The sequence below is a fragment of the Anopheles bellator genome, chromosome 2, assembly GCF_943735745.2.
Source record: "Anopheles bellator chromosome 2, idAnoBellAS_SP24_06.2, whole genome shotgun sequence".
NCBI classification, from domain to species: domain Eukaryota; kingdom Metazoa; phylum Arthropoda; class Insecta; order Diptera; family Culicidae; genus Anopheles; species Anopheles bellator.
Genome location: NC_071286.1, coordinates 83,341,576 through 83,364,377, shown reverse-complemented (window position 1 = coordinate 83,364,377; position 22,802 = coordinate 83,341,576). Strand labels below are relative to the sequence as shown.

At 51.2% G+C, this 22,802-nt stretch overlaps 3 protein-coding genes across 3 annotated transcripts; 1 reads left to right on the top strand and 2 right to left on the bottom strand.

The window, feature by feature from the left end:
* Nucleotides 1-2,911: 2,911 nt before the first annotated feature.
* Nucleotides 2,912-10,136, top strand: LOC131207742 (voltage-dependent calcium channel subunit alpha-2/delta-3). Its single transcript, XM_058200367.1, has 14 exons — nt 2,912-3,027; nt 4,116-4,197; nt 4,271-4,477; nt 4,543-5,076; nt 5,138-5,263; nt 5,323-5,679; nt 5,753-6,408; nt 6,473-6,627; nt 6,694-7,196; nt 7,271-7,513; nt 7,586-7,697; nt 7,773-7,986; nt 8,052-8,265; nt 8,336-10,136. Exons 1-14 carry the CDS (start codon nt 2,912-2,914, stop codon nt 8,453-8,455), a joined length of 3,639 nt encoding a protein of 1,212 aa, XP_058056350.1. The 3' UTR covers nt 8,456-10,136.
* Nucleotides 10,137-10,540: 404 nt separating this feature from the next.
* On the bottom strand, nt 10,541-13,516 carry LOC131208210 (uncharacterized). Its single transcript, XM_058200861.1, has 2 exons — nt 12,814-13,516; nt 10,541-12,747 (listed from the first exon to the last, which is right to left on the bottom strand). The coding sequence occupies exons 1-2, from the start codon at nt 13,514-13,516 to the stop codon at nt 10,886-10,888; spliced, it is 2,565 nt and encodes an 854-aa protein (XP_058056844.1). The 3' UTR covers nt 10,541-10,885.
* Nucleotides 13,517-14,164: 648 nt separating this feature from the next.
* Nucleotides 14,165-16,366, bottom strand: LOC131210371 (protein adenylyltransferase Fic). The gene is made up of 2 exons (XM_058203607.1): nt 14,745-16,366; nt 14,165-14,670 (listed from the first exon to the last, which is right to left on the bottom strand). Coding segments are annotated over exons 1-2 (1,623 nt in total). The 3' UTR covers nt 14,165-14,669.
* Nucleotides 16,367-22,802: the final 6,436 nt, after the last annotated feature.

Here is a 22,802-nt window from a genome sequence, read left to right as displayed (position 1 = left end):
TGACAAAACTCTGCCGGCGTGTGGTTTGCCCTTCCGGAACGGGTACTGCGGCCACAAGCGAGCCGTAAAATTCGCGCTCTCTCGCTCTCACATTGCCTCTCTCGCTCCGAGCGGGTTCGGGCCGAACTCCGGAGCTGCGGCCAGAACGTGCGTTCGCCTTCTCTCGGTGTCTCACTCCGGCCAATGCCAGGGCTTCCGGGCGGCCGGCTGGATGGATCACTCTCACCTGGGCTCTCACGCATCACGGAGCCTTTGCTCCCTCTGCCAACCACACCTTTCTTCGCCCGGTCGGGGCCGCTTGTGGTCGTAAACAGGTCGAAAAAAAAAATTAGCTAATTACACTGCCCCGATGATGTGGCCAAGCTGGCCGAATGCTGGTGCCCGATCACTTGACCGGCCACGCCAGCTCCAGATCAAATGTTCTAATTTACGAAAACGCCCCGTCGGATGACGTTCTCGTGAAATCTGGCTCGTGACTCGTCAATCCCGTTCCGGGTTCCGTTCTTCGGCGGATCGCATCGAAACGCCGCACATCGGCGTGGATTATGCGGATACACTTTCGGTGGCCAGCTTCCGCAGCGTTCTGCGAACTCACGCCAACGACCCGGAGTGAACTTGCGAAGAGCGAACGTGCGCCACCGGGTCACGGGCGAAGCTCGGAAAAGGCTCGCCCCGACAAAGCGGTCCGGAGTATCGTATCGGCAACGCCTGAGTGAGTCGGCAGCAGCAGCAGCAGATCTGGAGCTCGAGAGAAGCAGTGGTATTTGTTCTGCATTGCCTCAAGGGTGGCACGGGTTTTTTTTGGCACTTTTTGCGTTTGCGTTTTCGGTGAGGAATGCCTCGGAACAGTAGGGCGTCCGGCCTCCAAGGAATCTCCGAGAGTCACGCCGGGCGCCGAGATGAGACCACAGAGCCCCCTCGCGGCTGGGCACGCAGCAGTTAAGGGGCAAGAATTGGAAAGGAGTAAAACTGAGGTCCGAAACCGACACGAGGCATGCGAAAATAAGACACGTAGCGTAGAAATAGTTGGAAGAAGTCCACTAAATCTTGTTCTTCTGTGCGTACGGTGCGTACCATCGGATGGATGGATTCTGGCTTTGGTAGAAAAAAAAACAAGAAAAGATGCAAAGCATCTTCGAACCTTATTTCTATTATCGAATTCGATGATTGAAGAGTTTAAAAATTATCCCCTTTTGTGCGACAGAACTATTTCTGCAAAAAGGAAGAGGAACAGAAAAGTCGCAACCAACGCTCCTAGGACTCTGGCGTACGAGAGCACCGGGAGAAACCCAGCCCCAACACGTTTGGATAAGGCCCGACGGAACGCCGGCAGTGAGTCACATGGTTTCTGTTTTGACAACCAATTTGTGAAGGTCACAGGCTCTCTCCCTCTCGCTCTCTGGCTGCGCCACGTGAGACGAAATTCGCCGATTCGCTCCGAGCCTCGCTCCGGTTCGTAGAACACCGCGCCCGCCGAGAGCAAGGATCAAACGCCTTCCGTTCGGCGAATCGCAGGGCAACCCGAGCCAACGAGCACGACCAATGATTCCCCGTTTGCCAAAGGCAAAGGCCTCAACGGTCAATAAATTCGATCGCCCGGTAGTAAGTAGCAGACATCATGCTGCTCCGAACTGGCACTACGAGAAGAAGGAAACGTAAGAAACCGGCCCTCGGGGTCTTTCTGATGATTAGTGGCGGCCGCTGCCGTCTTTTCTACACATGGCCGAATGATTGCTAAGAATGGTTTCTGAGAGAATTTCAATTTCACGACCATTCTTCAATTGACCCAAATTTAATTTGAAACCAGTTCATGTCACCGGATTTTTAATGGCTCGATTGGCGCGCCAAGAGCACGCCGGGAAAAACCAGCGGCGAACGGCGTTTATCGCGGGGAAAGGTTTCATTACGATGCGAAAATAATGGCAGCCTCTTGGCTCTTATGGGACGCAAGTTGAGGGTCTTGGAGTTTTCGTATTGATCTGGAAAGCTTCTTAAACCAACGTCACGCCAAACAGTTGCACTATATTCTTAGTGTTCTCACGCGAATTAGAAGGACGCCGATGTTCATGGGTCTATTCTTGGGATCTCCTTATGTATTTATTACACATTTTATTGGTTCCTTTGGTTAAAGCTTTAGTTAAAATGTTAATAGCTTAAAATACATTTCGAATTTTGACCGCAAGTTCTTTGGAACCTATACTTCGATCCTTGACCATTGCTCCAAATTCAATCAATTATTGTACGCTTTCTAATGCGTACATCACAATAAGTAATAACTGTCAGGTCCGGGTCCCTACTATTGCCTGATTACTTTCGGTGACCGATTGCTTAATCGATATAGTTGTTCGATCTCATTGCCAAGTTCCATCGTTTAACGAAATGTTAACGATTTTCCACAGCCTACGTTGGGCGGAAATTTGAATACATGAAAATGCCATGCGCCGAGCCGTTTGACAGATGAACCCGCGTGTACGCACCAAAAACACTCGTGCATGTGTGTTGGTGTTGGGAGCAGACGGGAAAATCGTTCGTTAACTTTTCACCATCCACACACTCAGTCAACAAAGGACCGAGCGCGAGCTCGCCCGAGTTTTCCATCGCTGCGTGCGTGCGGTTGCGGTTCGCTAGAGAGGTCGAAATTCCGGAGTTCCGGCCGCGGCTTTCCCCCGATTGGGCCCCATGGTGACTTCCGTCTGATACCGCCGGCGCCATCGTTAGCTAGGCCCGGGCGAAGGCGGAAACCTCGTGCAGTGACGGTATCGCTTCGCTATGAGGAGCTAGCCGAAGGAAGGGCAGCCGCAGCAGAGCGCTACATTGCTTCGATAGGATAGAGTTTAGAGTGCATTAGCCGCGCTCCCAGACAAGCCGCCCATCTCGCTGTCCAGGCTGCATCACTGTCGCTGGCCCCAGGATGCGACTGCCTGGTGCTGGCTCGGCCAGCAGGAAGTTTCTGCTGGGCAGCATACTTTGCCTTTTATGGATAAAATTACCCGACCAGCCCGTCAGCGCCTCGGTGGAGACGGAAATGTGAGTAGCCAGGACCGAAGAGGGATGCTTCTAAGGGTCCTGTATCGGGGACGATCGTTGCAGTGAACAGTGAAGTGAATGCTCCCAAGTTTTAACCCGACAAACGCGGACACGAAAGCAAGTTTTTCCTGGTCCCGCCCGTTGACAGTTGGCTGACAGGGAAAAGATGGTCCCGTCGTTCGTCATTGGAAAAGCCTGTAGATTCACCGCCGCCGTGTTGGTGTTGGTGAGGCTGGGAAAAACTTAACGAAACCGCACGGATGCTATTTTCGTCGCCGACCACCGACGGCTTTTCCCCCGGTTTTACACGACCCCCGCCCGCACACACGCGTACACTGTTTGGCGCGCACGTGGTCGGTCGCACACCGCACGAAGACAGCCAAGTTTCGGGATTGAGGGCCAAGGTTTGGCCGCGGGTTGTTTTGTCAACAAATCTTTCGTCCCACGCGGTCGGTAACAACAAACGTGTCGATTTGTTTTGGAGATAGGAGGAGTTGCTGGACATTTTATTTCGCTTTCCACTAAGTTTTGAACAGAAAAGAAAATGAAGTTAGAGGAATGAAAATCGTGACAATTTTCCGAATGTTCCACATAATTTCTGAGATCATTCATTAATGTTTGGATCAAATTTATAACTTTTTAGATTTATAGTATTGTTTTTCGAAGACCTACTATTGCAATTAGTTGTGCTACGATCGAAAAGAGATGCATTTTAATTTAATGGACATTCAACCAAACACCAAAACACCATTTCGATAGTTCGTAGGTTAAGATGATGCATCATTATTGCGGTATTGTGTCTTGTGTCAGAACTGAAGGATTTCAATCAAGCTATCGTCCCGAGCGTTGCCAAGCGGCCGACAGATCTTGTTGTCCGCATCTATGCTAGCTTCCGCTCCATCGTTTGTCAGCATCATCGTTTGTCATAATCGAAATCTGACCTATTAACTCCTGTTACGGCTGCTCTGATTATGGTCGCCATGTCAATTTCTCACCTCTCTCTCTCTCGCTCTCTGTCGGGTTTTTTCTTGTCTACATACTTTAACGCAATTATTGGGCCACCTCCGCCCCATGGATGGACTCTGCAGCATGGAAAAGTGGGCCGACAACTTTGGGGAAGAGCTGTGGGAGCTGGCACAAACGATGACAAAGGCGATGGAAATTACGGCGGTTAGTACTTGATCTTGTCCAACGTCCGATGGCGGGTGTCACTGATCGTAGCGCTCCCGTTGTGCCGTTTCAGAAATACAAAGCTTACAACGCTCGGGTCGAGCACAAGGACGGTACGGCCCTGATCAAGTCCATCGTCGAGAACGTGGGTCTGATGTTTATCCGCAAGATGGACGCGATCAAGTGCATCATCAACCAGGCAGAGTACATGTCGGAACGGTTTAGCTACAATGAAACGATGGCCGAAACCTTCGAGTACTACTCCAGCAAGTACTCGAATGTGTGTTATACAGTGCGGGGTCTGGGGAAAAGGACAACGGTTAAACCGAAGCTTTCCCATTGCAGATCGATGGTCGACCGGAACCGGAAATACCGGAGACGCTACAGGAGAACCAGTGGATGTATCGCAACATGTCACTGAACTCGGACACGCACTTCTTCAACATCTCCGTCAACACGGACTACAGCTCGGTGCACGTGCCGCAGAACGTGTACGATCGCTACCCACGGGTACTGGAGGCCCTCCAGTGGTCCGAGTCGCTGGACGAAGTGTTCATGCAGAACTATCAGTCCGATCCGGCCCTCTCGTGGCAGTACTTTGGCTCGTACACGGGCATGTTGCGCCACTACCCGGCCCTCGAGTGGAACCGCGATCACGTTGATACGTTCGACTGTCGCAAGCGCTCGTGGTACATCGAAACGGCCACCTGCTCCAAGGACATCGTGATACTGCTCGACAATTCCGGTTCGATGACGGGCTACCGAAACTACATCGCTCAGCTAACCGTCAAGAGCATACTGGACACCTTTTCGAATAACGATTTTATAAACATTTACAAATACTCGAACGATGTGGATCCCCTGATTCCGTGCTTTAAGGTGAGTTGCGGAGGTGCAGCACTACATTGCGATACTAACCATGCCGAAACAAACTTTCCAGGACATGCTGGTACAAGCCACACCGGAGAACATGCGCTTTTTCAACGAGTACGTCCGGGAGCTGCTACCGGAGGGGTATGCCAATGTGAAAAAGGCTTTCATTGCGGCGTTCGAACTGCTGCAGAAGGTAGGTGTGATCTGGAAGGTAGACCAGGTGCTAAACGGTTCCATCGTTTTCCCACACAGTACCGTGAAATCCGTCGCTGCAACGAGTCGGTAAGCGGCTGCAATCAGGCCATCATGCTCATCACCGACGGCGGAGTGCCGAGTAACATCACGGAGGTGTTTGAGGCGTACAATTGGTACGAGAACGGTACCAAGATACCGGTGCGTGTCTTCACCTATCTGCTTGGCCGCGAAGTGACCAAGGTGCGTGAGATCCAGTGGATGGCCTGTCTGAACCGGGGCTACTACTCGCACATTCAATCACTGGACGAGGTGCAGGAGGAGGTGCTGAAGTATGTAAGCGTGATAGCAACCCCGCTGGTGCTGCAGGGTGTCGAGCATCCGCCGACCTGGACACACGCCTTCACCGACACGGCCGTGAGTATTCAGGGGCGTGTTCCACCCCAGCGTCCAGGGCCGGCATCTAACGCCGTTTTCCCATTTTGGGCAGGAAAATCTTCTAACCGAGACCCATGACGATGAGCCCCCGCGGCTAATGATAGCCGTCGGGGCGCCAGCCTACGATCGAAAGGCCAACCACTACAACGAATCACGAACGGCCCGTTTGCTCGGTGTGGCGGGCACAGACATTCCCGTCGAGGATCTGGACGAGCTGACGTTACCGTACAAGCTGGGCGTCAACGGGTACTCGTTCATTGTCAGCAACAACGGGTACGTCCTGATGCATCCGGATCTGCGTCCCGTCTATAACGGCCGCCTGAAGGAGAACTACAACAGTATCGATCTGACCGAGATCGAGCAGATATACGATGAGAACATTACGCGCCAGGTCGAAGATATGACGGGGCGCGAGATGAGCCCGCTGATACTGGAACTGCGGCAGCATCTGGTCGATTCGAAGTTTGGCAACATGACCAAGCTACCGGTGCGCTTCCACTACGACAAGATGCGGCGCGTTTCGCTCGAGTACCAGGACTACTACTACGCCCCGCTAGAAAACACTCCGTTCTCGCTGGGCCTGGTACTGCCCCACGATTACGGCAGCACCTGGATTAAGGTGGGCGACGAGATCAAGCGCAACCAGCACATGGGTATCAACATTTCCGACTTCTTCGTCGGCGACAACTGGAAGGTCCATCCGGAATGGTACGTCCGAGTTGGCCAAAGCGCATCCACAGGGCCAGAGAGTAATGAATCGAAACTATTGCAGGGTGTACTGTAAGTACCACTACCTTGAAGGGCACGAGTTTAAGACGCCCGAGGACGAGCTGAGCCACTTTCTGGTGCGACTGTACGAGCCAACGTGGAAGTTTTCGCAACAGTACGAACCGGAACCGGAGGATTTCGATCAGGATTCCGATGAACGTGAGTGGGGCCCGTTACTTCGGTGCACCTCTTTAGATTCCAACTAACGTAAGCCTTTCCCGGCAGCCAACTGTGGCCGCAAAACGCTCGATGACGATGCGTACTACTGCAACAAGGAACTGGTGCAGCTACTTATCTTCGACGCCAAGGTCACCAACAACAGTTACAGCAAGTGGGAGTTTGAGGACGACGATAAGCGCAAGATCATCGAGATGTACAATGCGACCCTTCGGTTTGTGGCCACCATGAGCGGGCTCACCCGGTGGCAGTTTATCTTCGGTGAGGTCGAGGTGGACACGGACAGCGAGTTCGGCGATTACCACCAGAAAGCGATCGATGAAACGTGGTACCGGAGTGCCATCCTGCAGCACAAGATCGACCCGAAGAGCTTCGTGTACTCGGTGCCGCACGAATCGGACCCACCGGAAGACGGCGAGCTGAAGGTGACGGCCAGCATGGCAATCTTCCCGCGCGACGGTGGTCTGGAGGCGCCCGGCTGCGTGACGGGCTTTCAGTTTTCACACTCGCTCATGTACGATCGGTTCATGGAGATCACTTCAAAAACGACGGTACTGGACACCATCTACCATCGGCATCGGTGGGGCCAGATTGAAGATTGAACTTGATTTGCGGTATTTTTCAGTGCGACGGCTGCATTGAGACGTGTGCCTCCGATTCTCGGGATTGCTACGTGATCGACAATAACGGATACGTGGTGTTGTCGAAAACCGCGAACCACACGGGCAAGTTTTTTGGCGAGATCGAAGGATCCATCATGCAGTCGATGGTGGACAAGGAGATCTTCATCATGATCTCCGTGTTCGATCTGCAAGGACTGTGCGAGCATGAGAAGGTTGTCGAAAACGATGCCATGGCGTTGATGCACGTGAGTCCATCCAATATTGGCCGTCCTCTTGGTGTCCCTGGTAACGGGTTCGTTTTTCAACTGCCCTCATAGCCGGTGAAGCTGATGATGCTGGGACTGAAGTGGCTGATTGCGGAAGTAGCGATCATGTTGTCCCGGGTTGACTTTTGGGTGCACGGCATACCGAGTCACGATTACGGTGGACGTACGTAAAGGAACTGGGAACATTTGGGTTTTGATTAACCAGTGGCTGTGACTTCTGAACCCTTCGCTCTTGCAGACGAGTACGAGGACTACGACGAGGCACGCCCCGCCAAGCCGAAGAAAATTCACGTCGACGAAGAGGAGGAATACTTCAACCGACCGAAAGAGATCAAAACCGAGATCGTATACGAACCGTGTGATAAGAAGGCCAACCTGTACGTGATGCAGCAGGAGAAGTTTATCAAGGGTGAAGGATTTTTCTACGAACCTCCTCCGCCATCGCTGGACAGGTAAGTATTAAGACGACCCTCCTCGAATCGCGATCGTCGGCTGATCGCACGTTTCCCTTCGGCAGTCTTCTGTACCCACCGTACTTTGCCAAGCGGATTCCGCGGTCCAATCTGCTGATGATCATCGTGGAGAACGAGTATCAGGCAGAGAGAGTGATCCTCTCGGCGGCACCGGAGGTGATCTACCACAACGATACCGACGGTTTGCCGTGCGTGAAGACTAAACTCAACTTTCTTCCCCGCCGACGTTTGGAAGAGTGCTACACGGAGCACCCGGACGTAAGTGACTCGCCCCCTGCTACGTGGGTTCTTCAACGTGGCTCTTATCCGTCCCACTCACTTCTTGCAGGAGGAACGGGTGGCCCAGTGTGGCAGAGGATCCCGCCTAGCTATTCAACTGACTGTAGTGATATCGACTCTTGTGTCACTGTTGTTATCTCGATGTGCCCAAACTCTAGTCCAATTTTAAGTAGTTCAACCCGTAGAAGTCTGAAGAAGGTTTTTGTACTAATGCCGGCCGTGAAAGCCGTAAACGGACACTGTGACGCACACGAACTGTGTTTGTTGGAGAGCATGCACCTCGCGTGAAGTTTGTGATTTTTTTAGCACTTCAACCTAACGAAACCAACGTTGAAGGGGAGGGTTCCGACGAGGAACCAATCCTAGAATCGTAATGGATGCTGGAATGTTACCCAAACAAACCCGACGAGAACCCTCGCTCTAGCCCAGGGAGCCTTTTGTGAAGACCTTATTGTGACCGAACGGAGCACATTTGTAAGACTTACTAACCAAGGCACCGAAAGGCGATGGCTGAACCGATGGTGTCACCAGTGTACCACATATTATAAAAAATCACTCTTCCAAAGACTATGATGTGAACTGATGAGCTGCACTCGAGCCTCCAGCCTCACCGTCTGTGACATTAACATAGTTTAACTGTTGCACCGTTAACACCATCCACCTGCTCCATCCATCTGGTAACACTATTAAAGAAACGTGTATTTATGTCTCCGGAAGTACCACACCTCCATTGATGGTAGCCTTGCCCACCAAGACACTGGTTGCACTTGTCAGGAGAGCTTTAAATCGGGTTTTATACTGAAAATGAGGAGGAGATTTTATTGTTCTATAGTTAAACAAATTCACACCCACCATATTCACGATTGACACCATGAAGCAATCAAAATAGTGCAATATGTAATCAAATAGGACAAGCATCCGACGACACGCTCTTGTTCAGCTCAAGGCTTTGGTTACGAATTGTACCGCTCAGTTTTGGAGCTTTACTCAGCGCACCCTAAGACATGTTTTACTACATTTGTAAGTTCTTTAGCCAAATTTTGAATTAATTACCCCAGTTAAATCTGAAACCCACCAGTTGTCCCGGGTGCGATAGTGTTTGGTACCTCTTTCGTGTAATCCAACGTGTACCCGCAACAGAACGGAACGAATGTGACCGAATTTATTCTCCAGAGTTTTGCAACGGTTCTCAGTAAAACAGGTCAATCAACAAAACTAAACAATCAAATCAATAGAAAATGATAGTAATTTTTTTGAATATTTTATTTTACATACTTTTTCTCTCACCCGGACGGTTGTAATCCAAAAGTCATTCCCTGTACCAGGGTTTATGTTGGATGCCCGAAATTCATTATCAACCAAACGTTGCGAAAATGGGTACCGTATAGAGTTCCTCCCATATAACTGAAAACAACTACAAACCAACAAACAATTAAAAAAAGTCAAAGCAACCAAAGAGGATTCGCGCCGAAGTATCGTCATTCAATCGCGATAGAAAAAGCGCAAACGGGCAAAGTTTTAAAAGTTTAAATTTTGAATTCATTGAAAGACAAATTAGTCGGTATCCACAAAAGCAGTCAGTGTAAAAAATAATATTCTTTTAAGTTTATTTGTAGGTGGCTTCTAGTTCTATTTAACAACATTTGCGGTACGTTTCACGATCATTTCGGGTGTTGTTTTTCTGTACACACAACTAAGCGTTTTGCCATTCCCGTTGGCACATCAGTGGACAGGTTTTTTTCAATTTTTAGGATAAATTTTAAATATCGTAGTCACTGTGTTTGATCGTTTTACGTGTCACGTTCTGTATGAAAAAAGAAAAATATCCAATAAAGCCATTGTTAAGTTTCCCGAAACGTGTTGCTCAATTGTTGTCATCGTATCGCAACATCTCACACTGGCACTGGGTACTTAGATACTCTGGCCGGTCGGTTGCCAGGGAAATATTTTACACAACTGTTGAATGTTTTTAGAGAAGTGTGCTTCCTGTTTGTGTTTCCCTGCTTGGCTGGCTACAAAGGAAGGACAAAGGAAGATCAAGTACATTTTCATTTTAGAACTTTCCAATCACTTTCCATTTCCTTCCCATCGCTTTTAAATAATTTCGGATAAAATATAAAAAACAACTCATTTATGGTTCAGTTTTTTTACATTCCTTTAAAACTATGTTTTATTTCACTTTCTCTCTTTCTTTCTTTTCTCACTTTACGATAATTTTGTATTTTCGCCCTGCTTTCGCCCGTTTTACCACAGCTTCTGCTTGTTTTTCTTCTTCTTAATGTGTGCATCGGAAAGCCTCGTTTCTGCACTGTAATGCAACGGAATCACTTTATGAGGTCTTAATTTAACTAAGAGAATCGATGGCCGGCACTTCTTTGATGAGGAAGATCACAGGCCACAAAAGCGCGGTGCAGTGCGTGACAAGTGACATACATACCGCAGCTGCACACACCGACGCGGACGCACACAAACATAGATACAATGTCTAATTCTAATCTACCAACAGAACAGAAATCACACTTTCCAGCGCCCGGAACGCCGGAAAGAAGCCATTATTGTAACAGTGTGGTGCCCTTAAGCTGCTACAGCGCAACCAGCTTTAAACTTCCTTTTTCATGCGCTTCGTGAAGCGCTGCTTTTGCGCCTGCAAACTCGGTGCCAATCGGTGCAGGAATTTGGTTTTCGATTCGAAGCTGGCCACCGATCTGAACCCACCACTGTGTGGTATGCTGGGACCCGCCGGCGGCGCAGGCGGTGGTGGTACCGGCTGTAAGTAGGGATGATGCTGACGATGCTCGCTTCGATGGTGCACATCCGACGAGGACAGTACAGGTAGTAAGCTGCTGGTGGAGGGATTTGCAAAACAAGAGGACAACGACAACAGTGATGAGGCAGAGGACGAACACGACGATGGCCCGCCACCGGGGCCTCCGGCGCCACCGTTCGACTTCACTTGGTGCCACGGAAGGCTGAAGCCCGCTGCGGGCAACAGAGGGATAAGCTCACCGAACGCTTGAACAGGCACATCGTCCGTTACCACGACGTACTTGAGCGTTTCAACCGTCGGATAGAAGGTGTTGATCGCTTTCGACGCGTCCTGCTCGGCCGGTAGTTCCTTCAGCTGGCGCTTCTTCAGCCGCTCGATGTGCTTCTGCTCGCGTATCCGCTGTACGTCCCACTTCTTGCGGCGCCGTTCGTCGATCTCCAGCTTTGTGTGGCGCTTTAGGTACGCTTCGTCGGTGATGTTTTCCCTCGACCGGATCTCCTCGGCGAGCGGCACATCGTCCGAGCTCGGACTCCCTGCAACGGACGATTCGCTTTGCTCGATTACACTCCACGACGGTATCTCAAGCTCGGCAGCCCCGTTCGACAGGAGCCGCTCGAGCTCGCTGGCGATCGCATCGTCCTTCCAGTTACAGCTGATATACTGCTTCCGGGTGACCATGTAACCTGCCGCATTCGTACCGATCCCCGATTTTCCACATCGTGATCCCTGCTGCTTCACCAAACTGCCATCTGATGAGTTCCCACCGGAAGAGCCACAGTGCGGGTTGTAGTGAATGCTGTTAGAGTTACTGTGATTACTGTTGTTATTGCTGCTAGTGGCGTTCGGTTCGTTGCTTTCTTCTTTCGGTTGCTCATGGCCCGTCAAACGCTCCGATTCCGTCGTTGTCGTCGTTGGGTTTTGATCCCCTGCCATCATCGTTACCAGGCGTATCGAGTTTTTGTTATCAGCCGGTGGCCCTTCCTCCACTTTGGCCGAACTTTCCACCAGCGGTTCGTCCTGCTCAATGTCGCTGCTATCCCGTGCGTTTCTTTCGACTTCGTGATCGTACCCTCCCAAGAGTTGTGGCTCATCGGTGCACTCCATCTTTATCATCGGAATGAAGACCGATTCGGCCGATTCTTCGCCACCTGGCAAACACACTTCGTTCGACAGATCGTCACTTGTGTACTGCATCGGACTGTCGCCATCGTTCGATGCGTAGCATCCTTGGTCGACCACCGGAACCAGGGCATCCCCTTCGGTCAGTGACTCCGGGTCCTCGTCGTCACGCTCCTCACCGAAACTCGACGGGGGCGAAGCCGATTCATCGTCGTCCGATTTGGAGTAGTTAAGAAAGATTTCTCCATCGACCTCGTTATTTTCGGCCTTAATCTCGACGTCCGCGTAGTATGCGGCCATCGATGGTTCACCGTCAGCCATCGAGGGGGACAATACCTCGACCGGTTCCTCCTTGATAAGCGACACCGTGCTGCTGACCTCCGAGTTGCGGAGCGGCGAAGACGAATGCGCGGGCTGCAGAGCGGTATCCAGCACGGTGGACGAAACGGATGACGAGGAGGGTGGCGACTGGGACGAGCCAGCGGTCGACGAGTTCTTCAGGACTACCGCCTTCAACCGACCGTTCTCCATCTGGCTGCGAATCGTAAGCGGGGATACCGTTCCTTCCGCTTTCGGTGGTTTTGGTGACTTTAGTGGCTGTGCTTGATGTTGTTGCGGTGGCTGATGTTGTTGCTGTTGATGTTGCTGCTGTTGTTGCTGCTGCTGGTGCTGCTGAAGCTGTTGTTGCAGCTCGTGTGGTACCGGTTGCCCCAGTTGCTGCAGCTGCAACAGAGCCATTGTAAGGCGCTTGTTGGCCTGCTCCAGTTGATGGCGCAACAGTTCGTTCTCGTCCTTCAGCTTGATGATCACCTTGTCTTTGGTTAGAATCTGATCGCCCTGTTCCTGGATGAGGTCCAAGTGGAGCAGCAGGATCGACTGCATCTGCTTCACCTCGTTGAGCGCACTCAACGACGCATCGCCCGAAAAGTCGTCCCCATCGGATGGATCCTCCTCCGGATCTTCGTCATCCGGCATGTCGTCGTCATCCTCATCTTCATCCATATCCTGATCTTCTTCGTCTTCTTCCTGCCCCTCGTCGTCGTCGTCATCAATCGGTGGCAGTTCCGGCAGGGCGTCCTCATCGAGCATCAGCGGCGGTGATCCGCCGGTGGTTGTTGACGACGCGCACGACGCCGGCTCGATCACAGTGGCCGTTGGCATCGTAACACCGGACGAAGCGAAGACGGTGGTCGTTGTCGCAGTCATCGGTGATGTCACTGTTACGGCCACGGTGGCGGTGGCGGAACTGCAGTAAACGTGGTTCATACTGTCCATACTGCGTAGCACCCTGCTGTGCCACCACTCTGGTTGCCGCAAACACCCGTCCACCACACGGAAACACATAAACGCTCAGCGCACGCAACAAACACGCCACAAACAATATAAACACAGCGCCGCACACAACATACAGCGGCGTCCACTGCCAAACAACGGGCGCCGTCTGCCGCGAATTCTAACAAACCGCTCGGCCGGACGAAGCAGGAACCGGAAGCGCAATCGACGAACGGATGCTATTGTTTACGCACAACGACACAAAATAATGCCGAACGATGCGACACTCGCGCGCAAGCCGCGCTCAAACAAGCCGAAACCTTTTTCCAGCCAAAAGCCGAAAAACAACGCAGTAAAAATCCGTTGACGTTGCCGAACTGTCAGTGAGTGACAGCGCAGCACGGATCAACTGTGGTACCGGCACACAGGGTGACAATTTTTAAGTGTTTTCTTCGGGCTATTTTGTGCCATGATTTTACGGGCGCTCGCTTAGTTTGATAACGGCAAACCTTTTAGTTTATTCGGATAAAAACCTACATTCGGGCTTTCATAACATTCGCATTTTGCAATGCACGATTTATGGAAGAAATAAGTTTTATGTTCATTCATGCGGTCCACATTTGATTTGTTTTAACATCCCACTTTGCATAGGAAACAAAACTAAAAGCCAGCAGTGGGATGTACGTTACAAATTTACTAATTTATTTTAAAATACCCAACAGATTAGCTAACTAAATCATCACAGCTGTACGAAAATAGGATCCATTGGTTAGTTTGACTATGTGTACTGTTTGTGTGGCTGATATCACGGCAGAACCGGCAGAGGCCGTTTTACAGCATCCATCGGTAAAATCTTTTGCATTTGGTGATTGAGGACAAATTCGACAATTATCACTACCTAACCTAATTAACACGTAATGTGCGTTTCGATTAACGGATGATGTTGAAATCGTTTGTTCACTGCCATTGTGCCCCCAAAGTGTCGCATTTTTTTTGGGAATTTTCGTTTTCGATACAGGACGAACGGAAACTGAGGGCACGGTAACATTTCAAGATAAAATTAAAACAAAATAGATATAAATAAAACGGTATGGATACAGTAGGACGGTGTTATGTACATGGGACTAAAATATCAACATCGTTCCCAACGGCAGGGCACACGGACGAGATAACTTTAAATATCGAGCATATGAAGCCACCGTGCCAGGACCACAGGAAGCAAATATCTGAGGGAAAAATAAGGTAAAAAGTGTTATAAATTTATCAATCATTGCAGGAAACACATTCATTAACTACATACCAAATCACTCCTATCCGTATCGTGTCACCGGCCCCACTTCCAGCCGCACTTCCTTCCTCAATGAAGCTGTTGATTAGTGGCGTGCCACCATCCGCGTTATCCTGTGCCAACAGCGGAATCGGATTCGATAGCTCACTGGTGGCCCACAGGTACAGATCGAGCGTTCGCTCCGTACAGTCGGCGATAAACCTCACAAAAGGCCGAATGTCCCCCTCGTTGGCCAGCTGCAGATAGTCGTAGTACTTGTGCCGATGCTGCTTTTGGATGATCACCGGTGGGTAACCGGCCCGCATGAGCAACGTGTTCATCAGTAGCCGTGACGTCCGGCCGTTTCCATCGCTGAAAGGGTGAATGTGCACCAGTTTGTAGTGTGCCATTGCCGCGTACTTGACCGGATGCATCAGAAAAACCTGCTCCGAGTTGAGCCAGTTCTCGAAGCGGCCCATCAGGATCGCTAAATCGCCCGGTCCGGGTGGGATGTGCCCCCCAACGTAAACCTGCGTGCGCCGGAACTCACCACCTTCGATCGGATCGACGTGCCCGAGCACGCGTCGATGTATTTCGAGAATATCCTTGAGCGTAATGTAATCGTTTTTGTTGACCAACGTTGCGTTGATATATTTGAGGGCCGCATCCAACCCGAGGATTTCATTGTGCTCATCGATGCTCTTGCCATCGACTGCCATGCGCGTTTCGAGGATCGACCGGGTTTGCGCCAAACTCATCGTGTTGCCCTCGATCCCGACCGAGTGGTAGATGTGCTGAATGTACGCTTCCTTTTCCGCCCGCTTCAGAGCCATGTTGGAGGCGTGCACCGCGCTTAGGGCGTCCCGTTTCCGGTCCAACGCTTCGAATCGTTTCGCGTCTATCTGTTCGACAATTTGCGCCGTACGCTGCCGATTTGCAAGCGCATCCGAGTAGTACGGGTTGACGGTGAGGGCTTGTGTGTAGTACTGATCTGCTGACACGACGTCCTGCTGATTGTGCTCCAAAAACTCGCCATATTTAGTCAGGATTTCCGGATGTTTTGGCGAAAGAGCCAGCGCATGTTGAAATAGGCGGAGCGCCTTATCGTCCTTTCCAAGAAGCTTCATTTCAAGGGCCATTTTTAGCGAGCTCAGTGCTTCCGCCTCATTCGTCACACTATCCTGCGTTTCTGCTTGATGTGTTTCCCCGCCCGCTGGCAACTTCCGTGCCGGAAGGTATGGTTCCATGACACGGGATTCATCCGCTAACCGGAGCATCGAACCGTCCGGAAGATGACGTGGGTTCGGTGCGAACAATGCTCGGCCACTGCTCTCCCCTTCCAGCGTGCGTCGCTGAGAGTCAGCACCGGATTGGTGCGGCGAGGGGACAAAGTTCAGCATCGCGAAGGCCAGCAACGAGAAAAGTGCCCCGCTGGCGAACACGGTCAGTATGTGACACTTTGTTTGCCGACCGTACCACTGTTGCTGACGACGACCCGTTGCATCGCTTTCGGACACTTTTCTTCGTCGCGATCTCCCGGAATGATCCGACGAAGTGGAACTTTGTCTTCGCCTACGTTCACCGAGTTTCGCGGAGCCATTGGCGCCATATACGCAGCACATCTCGAGGCGCTTCCTTTCAATGTCGAATGTCATGGCGAAGCACCTGGTGCATGTTACAGTGGCCACACACTCGATTTGCTTAAGACTTTCCCACACTGTGGTTATCGGACGGAACGACGTGGTTATCGGTAGTAAAAGATGGTTCTTTTTTGTTTAAAGTTTCTCGCGCAATTCGCCAGCTGATTAAACGCTCTGCATATTGACGTGGTTGTGTTGTGATCGAAGTGACAGCTGGCCAGTGAAAAGAATGAAATCATCTCTGATGGGAACGCTACAACAGTCGCGTGGATGACGTGACCAATTGTGTTTTCTTTATTTTATTATTTTAGTTCCGAGATTTTACATGATTTCATCTGATATTTATCGCAGGCAATGCATCAAATGGGCCGGCATGTTTTCCTAGCAATGCTCTAAACCGTATAGTTGCCCAAAGGCTTGCACAACTGGCTGATTCTTTGTCTATCTATACTGAAATGAAAGTATTCGCACTCTTCGAAAAAACGACAGAGTTTGATTGAAACAATTTCCTTAACTGGCCCGGGAGATGTTTAGATTTGTTTTCTCGCAATTTGAGTTCGTTCCTCGGTCGTTTGAAACTGCCCACCGCCACCTGTACAGAAAGTTCTCGATCCGGGTTTTCGTTGCAAGTCAAGCCCCTCGCAGCGAACTGTCAGTGGCGTGACAGCAGAACGATCAGCGGGCGGTTGTGGTGGTTAGAAAGGAAAACTCCAACATCGCAGTCGCGCTGCGGGATACAAACACCAGATTCCCGTCGAGACGGAGCTGCGTCGCTGCTGCTCATTGTGTTTCTTTCGTTCCCGACCCAAAATTTCTCATACGCCACACACAACGCTGCGTCAACATCGTCATTTTCCCAGCGGGCCTCGAGCGGCCCGAAACGCACCGAAATTCCCCTGTTTTCGCACTCATCGCAGCGAGTTCTCGCAAGAAGTTCGCTCCAACGTAAGTGGTTCGCCATCAGTGGGGTAACTCTACACAACAGCCAGCCAGTGGTGCTTATCGTGAGTGAGAGTGCGCTTTTCGATTCATCTTACCGTCTTTATATTTGTAACGGCTTTGTTTCGACGACGACCTTTCCCGTGACAGTACAACCGCTTCCGTGTGCCTGCGAAAAGGACATCGAACGGGCGAGCGAGCGAACGAATTCCGTTCGGAGGTTGATTCTTACCATTCTTCACGCTACGCTGCTGCTTTCCTTGCTTTTTGCCAAGCCTGCCCATCGATGCTGCCGTCGACCAGCGAGTTGGCCGCGAGCTATGCCGAGGGCAATCACAGCAACCCGTGACGATCTCGACGGTGGTGTCCCGCGAGAAGAAATGGCCCGACGTGAAGTGCGTGAATCGGTCGCAGGTTTCGCTACTGGCGATTGCTGTTGCCTGAGCAACGACCGCCACTGGTAGTGGGTAGGTTGTGAAGTGTTTGCTGGCCATTCGGTCAACCCGCTGCTCTCGGTTCCGTCACCGCGAGAAGCAACGCGAAAATATAGCCCACCGTTCTAGGCAAATAAGAATTCAATCATAAAGCAACCTTCCGCGCGGGGATGTGAAAACAGTGTTTCTGTACAAAGTGACCGTCAGCGGTGTGCGATTTTTCTGTGAGCAAGGTCTAACCCCCTTTCAGTCCGCCTAGTGCATCCGTCTGCGCCCGTGTTTGTGCGTTTGTGTGTGTCGGCTGTGTATGTTGTGCGTGCGGTCAAGTGTACCAATTTGGTCGGTGCATTTCAGTGCGAGCAACAAGCGGCGGCGCGATTGTGTAATGTAAAATCAAACGCGGTGCCTTGAAGCGCGCGCGCGCGATGTTGTGGCCGAGGTTTGGTGCTCCACGAACCAACGACGACGACGGCGGGTGGATCATCGACACCAATCAGCCAGCATCGTGGGCTCTCTTCGGCTGCAAGTACCCCGTAGCGGCCAGCGAGCGAAGCAATCATCCTTTGCATCGAAGCAAAAAGGTAACCGAAGTCATAGGGATACACAGCAGTAGTTACGGTAGGCCGTGCCTCGGCCTTCGGTCACCGCCTGAAACATCCTTCACTAAGCCGCCCGCCTTGAAAGGGGGCCGAACAACTTAAAAGCGAAAGGTGTTGAGCGTGTAACGGGAGCGCAACGGCAACGAAAGGCTCCTCCGATTGCACAGGGAAACATGAAAATCTCACTCGTCCACCCGACCAGTCGCCTCGCGTGACTGTGGCCCCCTCCGTGTGCGCAAGCGGCTCGTTTTTCGCAAAAACAATTGAGGCATCGTTTTGCACCACCAGTAGCCCCCAGATGGGGTGGATGGCCGCTTGGGAACCGCGGGGTAAGAGTCTCTCGGCGGTCCGACAGTGAAAGCAGGGCTTACTGCGCACGCAACGTGTTTCTTTGGTGAAACTTCTTGAACTTGCTGAACTTTCTTAAGTATGCACTGATGAAACATTCATAAAGTGGTTAAAGAGTGAGATTCTTCCGCCAAGAATCTGTCCACTCGGGGATTCCCTATTTGAGGCAAATCCGGTAAGGATACACAATTTTTCATCGCCTACCGCAGTAGGCTTCCCGCTGAGCACCATTGATTTTCATTCTCGTTTATCAACCGAAGCGGGACTGTGCAGCGTAGTTACCTGTGAGTGATCACACCATCACGCAGCGTGACGCCTGGTGATTTACCTTCTTCCGGCTGCAACGACGACAGGTGGGCGCCGTGCACCGGGAACTGCATTCGCTACAATCACCCGGCCACTGAAGTACCGGGCTTGACCGGTTCGGTCGGAAAAGGATATTAGTTTAAAGCTTCATGATGCACTGGAAATGCACATTTGTTGCCCGTCAAGCAAAGCGCTCCACAAAAACCATCGGATGGGGAAACGTCGAGAAAAAGCGAGAATGGTGTCCAATCCATCGTTCATCCGTAGGGCCTGCAAAATAGCGTTTGTTGAAATTTACGAGAACTCGTGGCAGAAAGAGACAAAAGATATAATGAGAGATAGAGAGAGAAAACCTGCGAGTGTGCGTGCGAGAGAACATCGAACAACGAGAGCAATGAAAATAAACGGATGACGTCTCGGGCAGCGCCGTCGCGAAATGCAACAGACCGACCTCGACAGACACGGCACTGGCCAGAGGCGAGGAGCACTTGTTTACGTAACACAGCGAGTGGTTTTGGGCGGTTTTAGGTGTATTTTTTATGTTGCGGCGGGGAAAATTTGGAAACGGTTTTTGCCTTTCGTTCCCCTTGGAACATTCCGTCACCGGGGAGGCCCCAAAAACTGGACCACTTTGGCTTCAGTGTATGATAGCATGTCGGTCCGATTTCCATCGCGATCGCGAAGCACGTCATGGACCACCGGGGAACCGAACGTAGGACATTCACCGGTCCCGGTTGATGACTGATTTCGATTGTGAGCGCACCGAAAGGAAACCACCAAATTGCTGGTAACCTTTGTTCTCGGATGATCTATTTAAATTTGTCTTCGTTTCGGCCATTCTTTCCAGAGTTTGACGCACAAATTGCTAAAACAATTGTTGAAACGTTCACGCGCTGACATCAATGGAAGGTGGCCAACATTAGACAATACGGAAAGAAATGGAAACCATTTCGAGCGGCACTTTCATCGCAAGGGAGCAGTTCTAAAACATGCGGAACGCAATCCGTTTCCCAAACGCCTAGTGCCGGTTGTCCGCTTCCGTTGCGCTGTCAAAAAGGCCGCGGAGCCACGCACGCAGAGCGGAATCGCATTTAACATCAATCACAACCACGGGCGTTCGCATATTCCTTCGAGTGTGGAGTGGCTTCCCCCTGTTTTTAAAATATTCCATCCATTTTCCCACCGAGCCCGGCTCGATTACGTATAAATAGGAAATTGCATTTTCCGTCGCCACCCGTGAAGGGTGGTTCCCGTGAAATGCCATTCGATTGGATAAGGTTTTTTCGGGAGCACACTGCACTATTTGGGGCTGCTTCGTCGAACCATATTTTCGAGCCGCGGTAGCTTTTGGATTCGTTTGCGTTTGCGTTTATCAACCGCGTCTAGTCATTGACCCGACGTCCCGTCACCATTTTCCTCGACCGAACGCACGGTGCAGGGCGCGGAAAAACCACTTTCTTTCTCGCCCATTCCCCGCCCGATGTTGGTCTGTTGGTCTGCATTCCAAAGTGCATCGTCTGGCTGCAGCGGGACCGGGTGGCTCCGTTACGGTTCTCCCATTCAGGTTTTCTACGGGTTTCCAAACAGCTTCGCTGTACTTTTAACTTCCCCGACGCCCTCCCGACCGTTATCACGATGGTGGACTCTTCACGGCCACGGCAGTCAGCGACGCAACGGCCATCATTTGCCACCCGGTGCGGGATGGTGGCGCTTTGGGACGGCGTGAGAAATCGATCCGTTTCGTCGTAAGGCCGCCTACCGCCCCAGTTGTCGGGCGCAGTTTGTTCACCCGAATGTCTCGTGTTGCCAACCACCACCGGGGACCGGTCGTCGTCGAACACAAGTTCAAATGGAAAATCGGGACGGTGTACAGTGTATTAAGTTGCAGTCAACGTCTTGGTAGCTGCAAATCTGGAGTGTTTCATTAAAACGAAAAAAACGGCAAACAGTTGCTGCTTTCTTCTGTGACGGAATGGCGTGGCTGGGCGAGTGTTCTGGCATTCCTGTGGAACACTTTTCAAATAATGGTGTCTGTTGCCGCGGACGAAACGGAGGGACGATTCGATGAGTTTATCGTCCGTCTTTGGGCGCCGGCTTACGTTTCGAGGCCACCACTTCGCAACCGTCTTCTGTGCTAAGCATGAAAAATGGCATCGAATTACTTGCAATCAACAGGAGACACTCGCTTGCCCCTCGTCGCCGTGGCCGGTTGTTGCAGGTGCACCGAGGACCGGGGACCTCTGCATGTGCGTCTGTCGCCCTTATCGCTTTCTGCTAGGGGTGCTACTGAATGAAACGGTACAACAAGATAGGAAACAGGAGAAGCCACTCTTTCCGTCCAAGTGGAGCAAAATTCCACATGTTAGCATAAAAAAAGCCCCACTCAAGATGCTAGTTCCAGATGGCTTCCAGGGCTTACAGGTTTTGCCTATCCGCTTCTCTCAAGGCTAGTCTTCGGCGGTTGCCGGCTGCCCGTTCTGCCTTACGCTTGTCTCGAAAAGACCGGTTTTGTCGTTTCGGTTGTATTTTCAACGCCAACCGTCGGTCCCGGTACCGCAACCGGCAGAGCCCGGTGGGACACGTCGATTCTCATCGTCCGAAGACCACACGTACCGCGGTGTTCGCGGCAGCATCCCATCCGGTCCCCGGTGATGCAATGCATGGAAACGGCGAAAAGAAGCCGCCCATGCGAAAGAAACCCAAATTTCTGTGTGACACAGTGGCAGATATTGAAGTCTTCTCCCCACTCTGTTTGGTAGAGTGTCCGATTCTGTCGTTCATTTTGCTGTCGTTTCAGGCGGAGTTGATTGCTTTTTTGCAACCGTTTAGCGTCCGGAAAAGTGGGTTCCTCCAACGTTCGGAGAATATTGAATTTGTGTGGCCTCCGAGCGAAGAAAGAAGCGCAACTCTTCTCTGCCTAGGCATGGTTTTCGCACGGAGCAGTACTTGGAAGGTTTTCTCATTAGGAGATGGTATTTTTTTTGTTCGCCTCTGAAGACAATATTCTCCGCGACGGAAGTGTGTCGCGACATGGCCAAATATTGACACGAACTTCGGGGAGTCGCCCTTCCACCGACACCGGGCAGATCTTTCATCTTTGAAACTTTTCCGCGAGTCGATTCGGGGGAAGTACGTTTTCCGGTTGAACCCTTTTATCGGACTCTAAAATTGAATTTTCTTTCGTTCGGACAGTTTCAGCGGGTTTAAAAAGAGGAGCCACTTGAGTGAGCTTTGCGCCCCATCAACGTTTTCTTAACGAACTGCCGAACTTTAAAATGGATGAGGAATGATGCATTTATCAGATTCCAATGGCACATAAAATGGAGTAATCGCGCCCGCTATGTTCGCTAATGATCATCAGCGTGCGTCCGATCGTTATTAGCCGTTACGCATAATGCGACACGGTACACCGGAAGGGTACCGAATATGTCGAAACTCGGCGGGGCGAAAATCGGTTCCGACGCGGTTGTGTGCGCGCGAAGAAAGTGAAACTTAACAAACGCAATACTCAGGCCGAACGAAGAAAACCTTCCCGTGGGGAGGAGAATACGTAAGATTATCTGGGCGCCGACGCCATTCCGGCCCCTTGAGGGGGAGCATAAAGCGTTTTCCAATTTGGCCGCAATTAGCTGCTCTGGATTGTGTCTTTCTTCTGCTTCGGACGCGATGGGAAGTCTGTTTATTTTTTTGTGCCCGCTCACTCGCTCGCTGTGGCATGTAACGTGTCCGTAACTTACCCTTGGTGAGGCCACTTATCTTAGGTGTTTGTTCTCAAAGCTTCCAAAGGCAGGGGCTTCAAGACGGTGCGTGAACGAGATTTTAAGT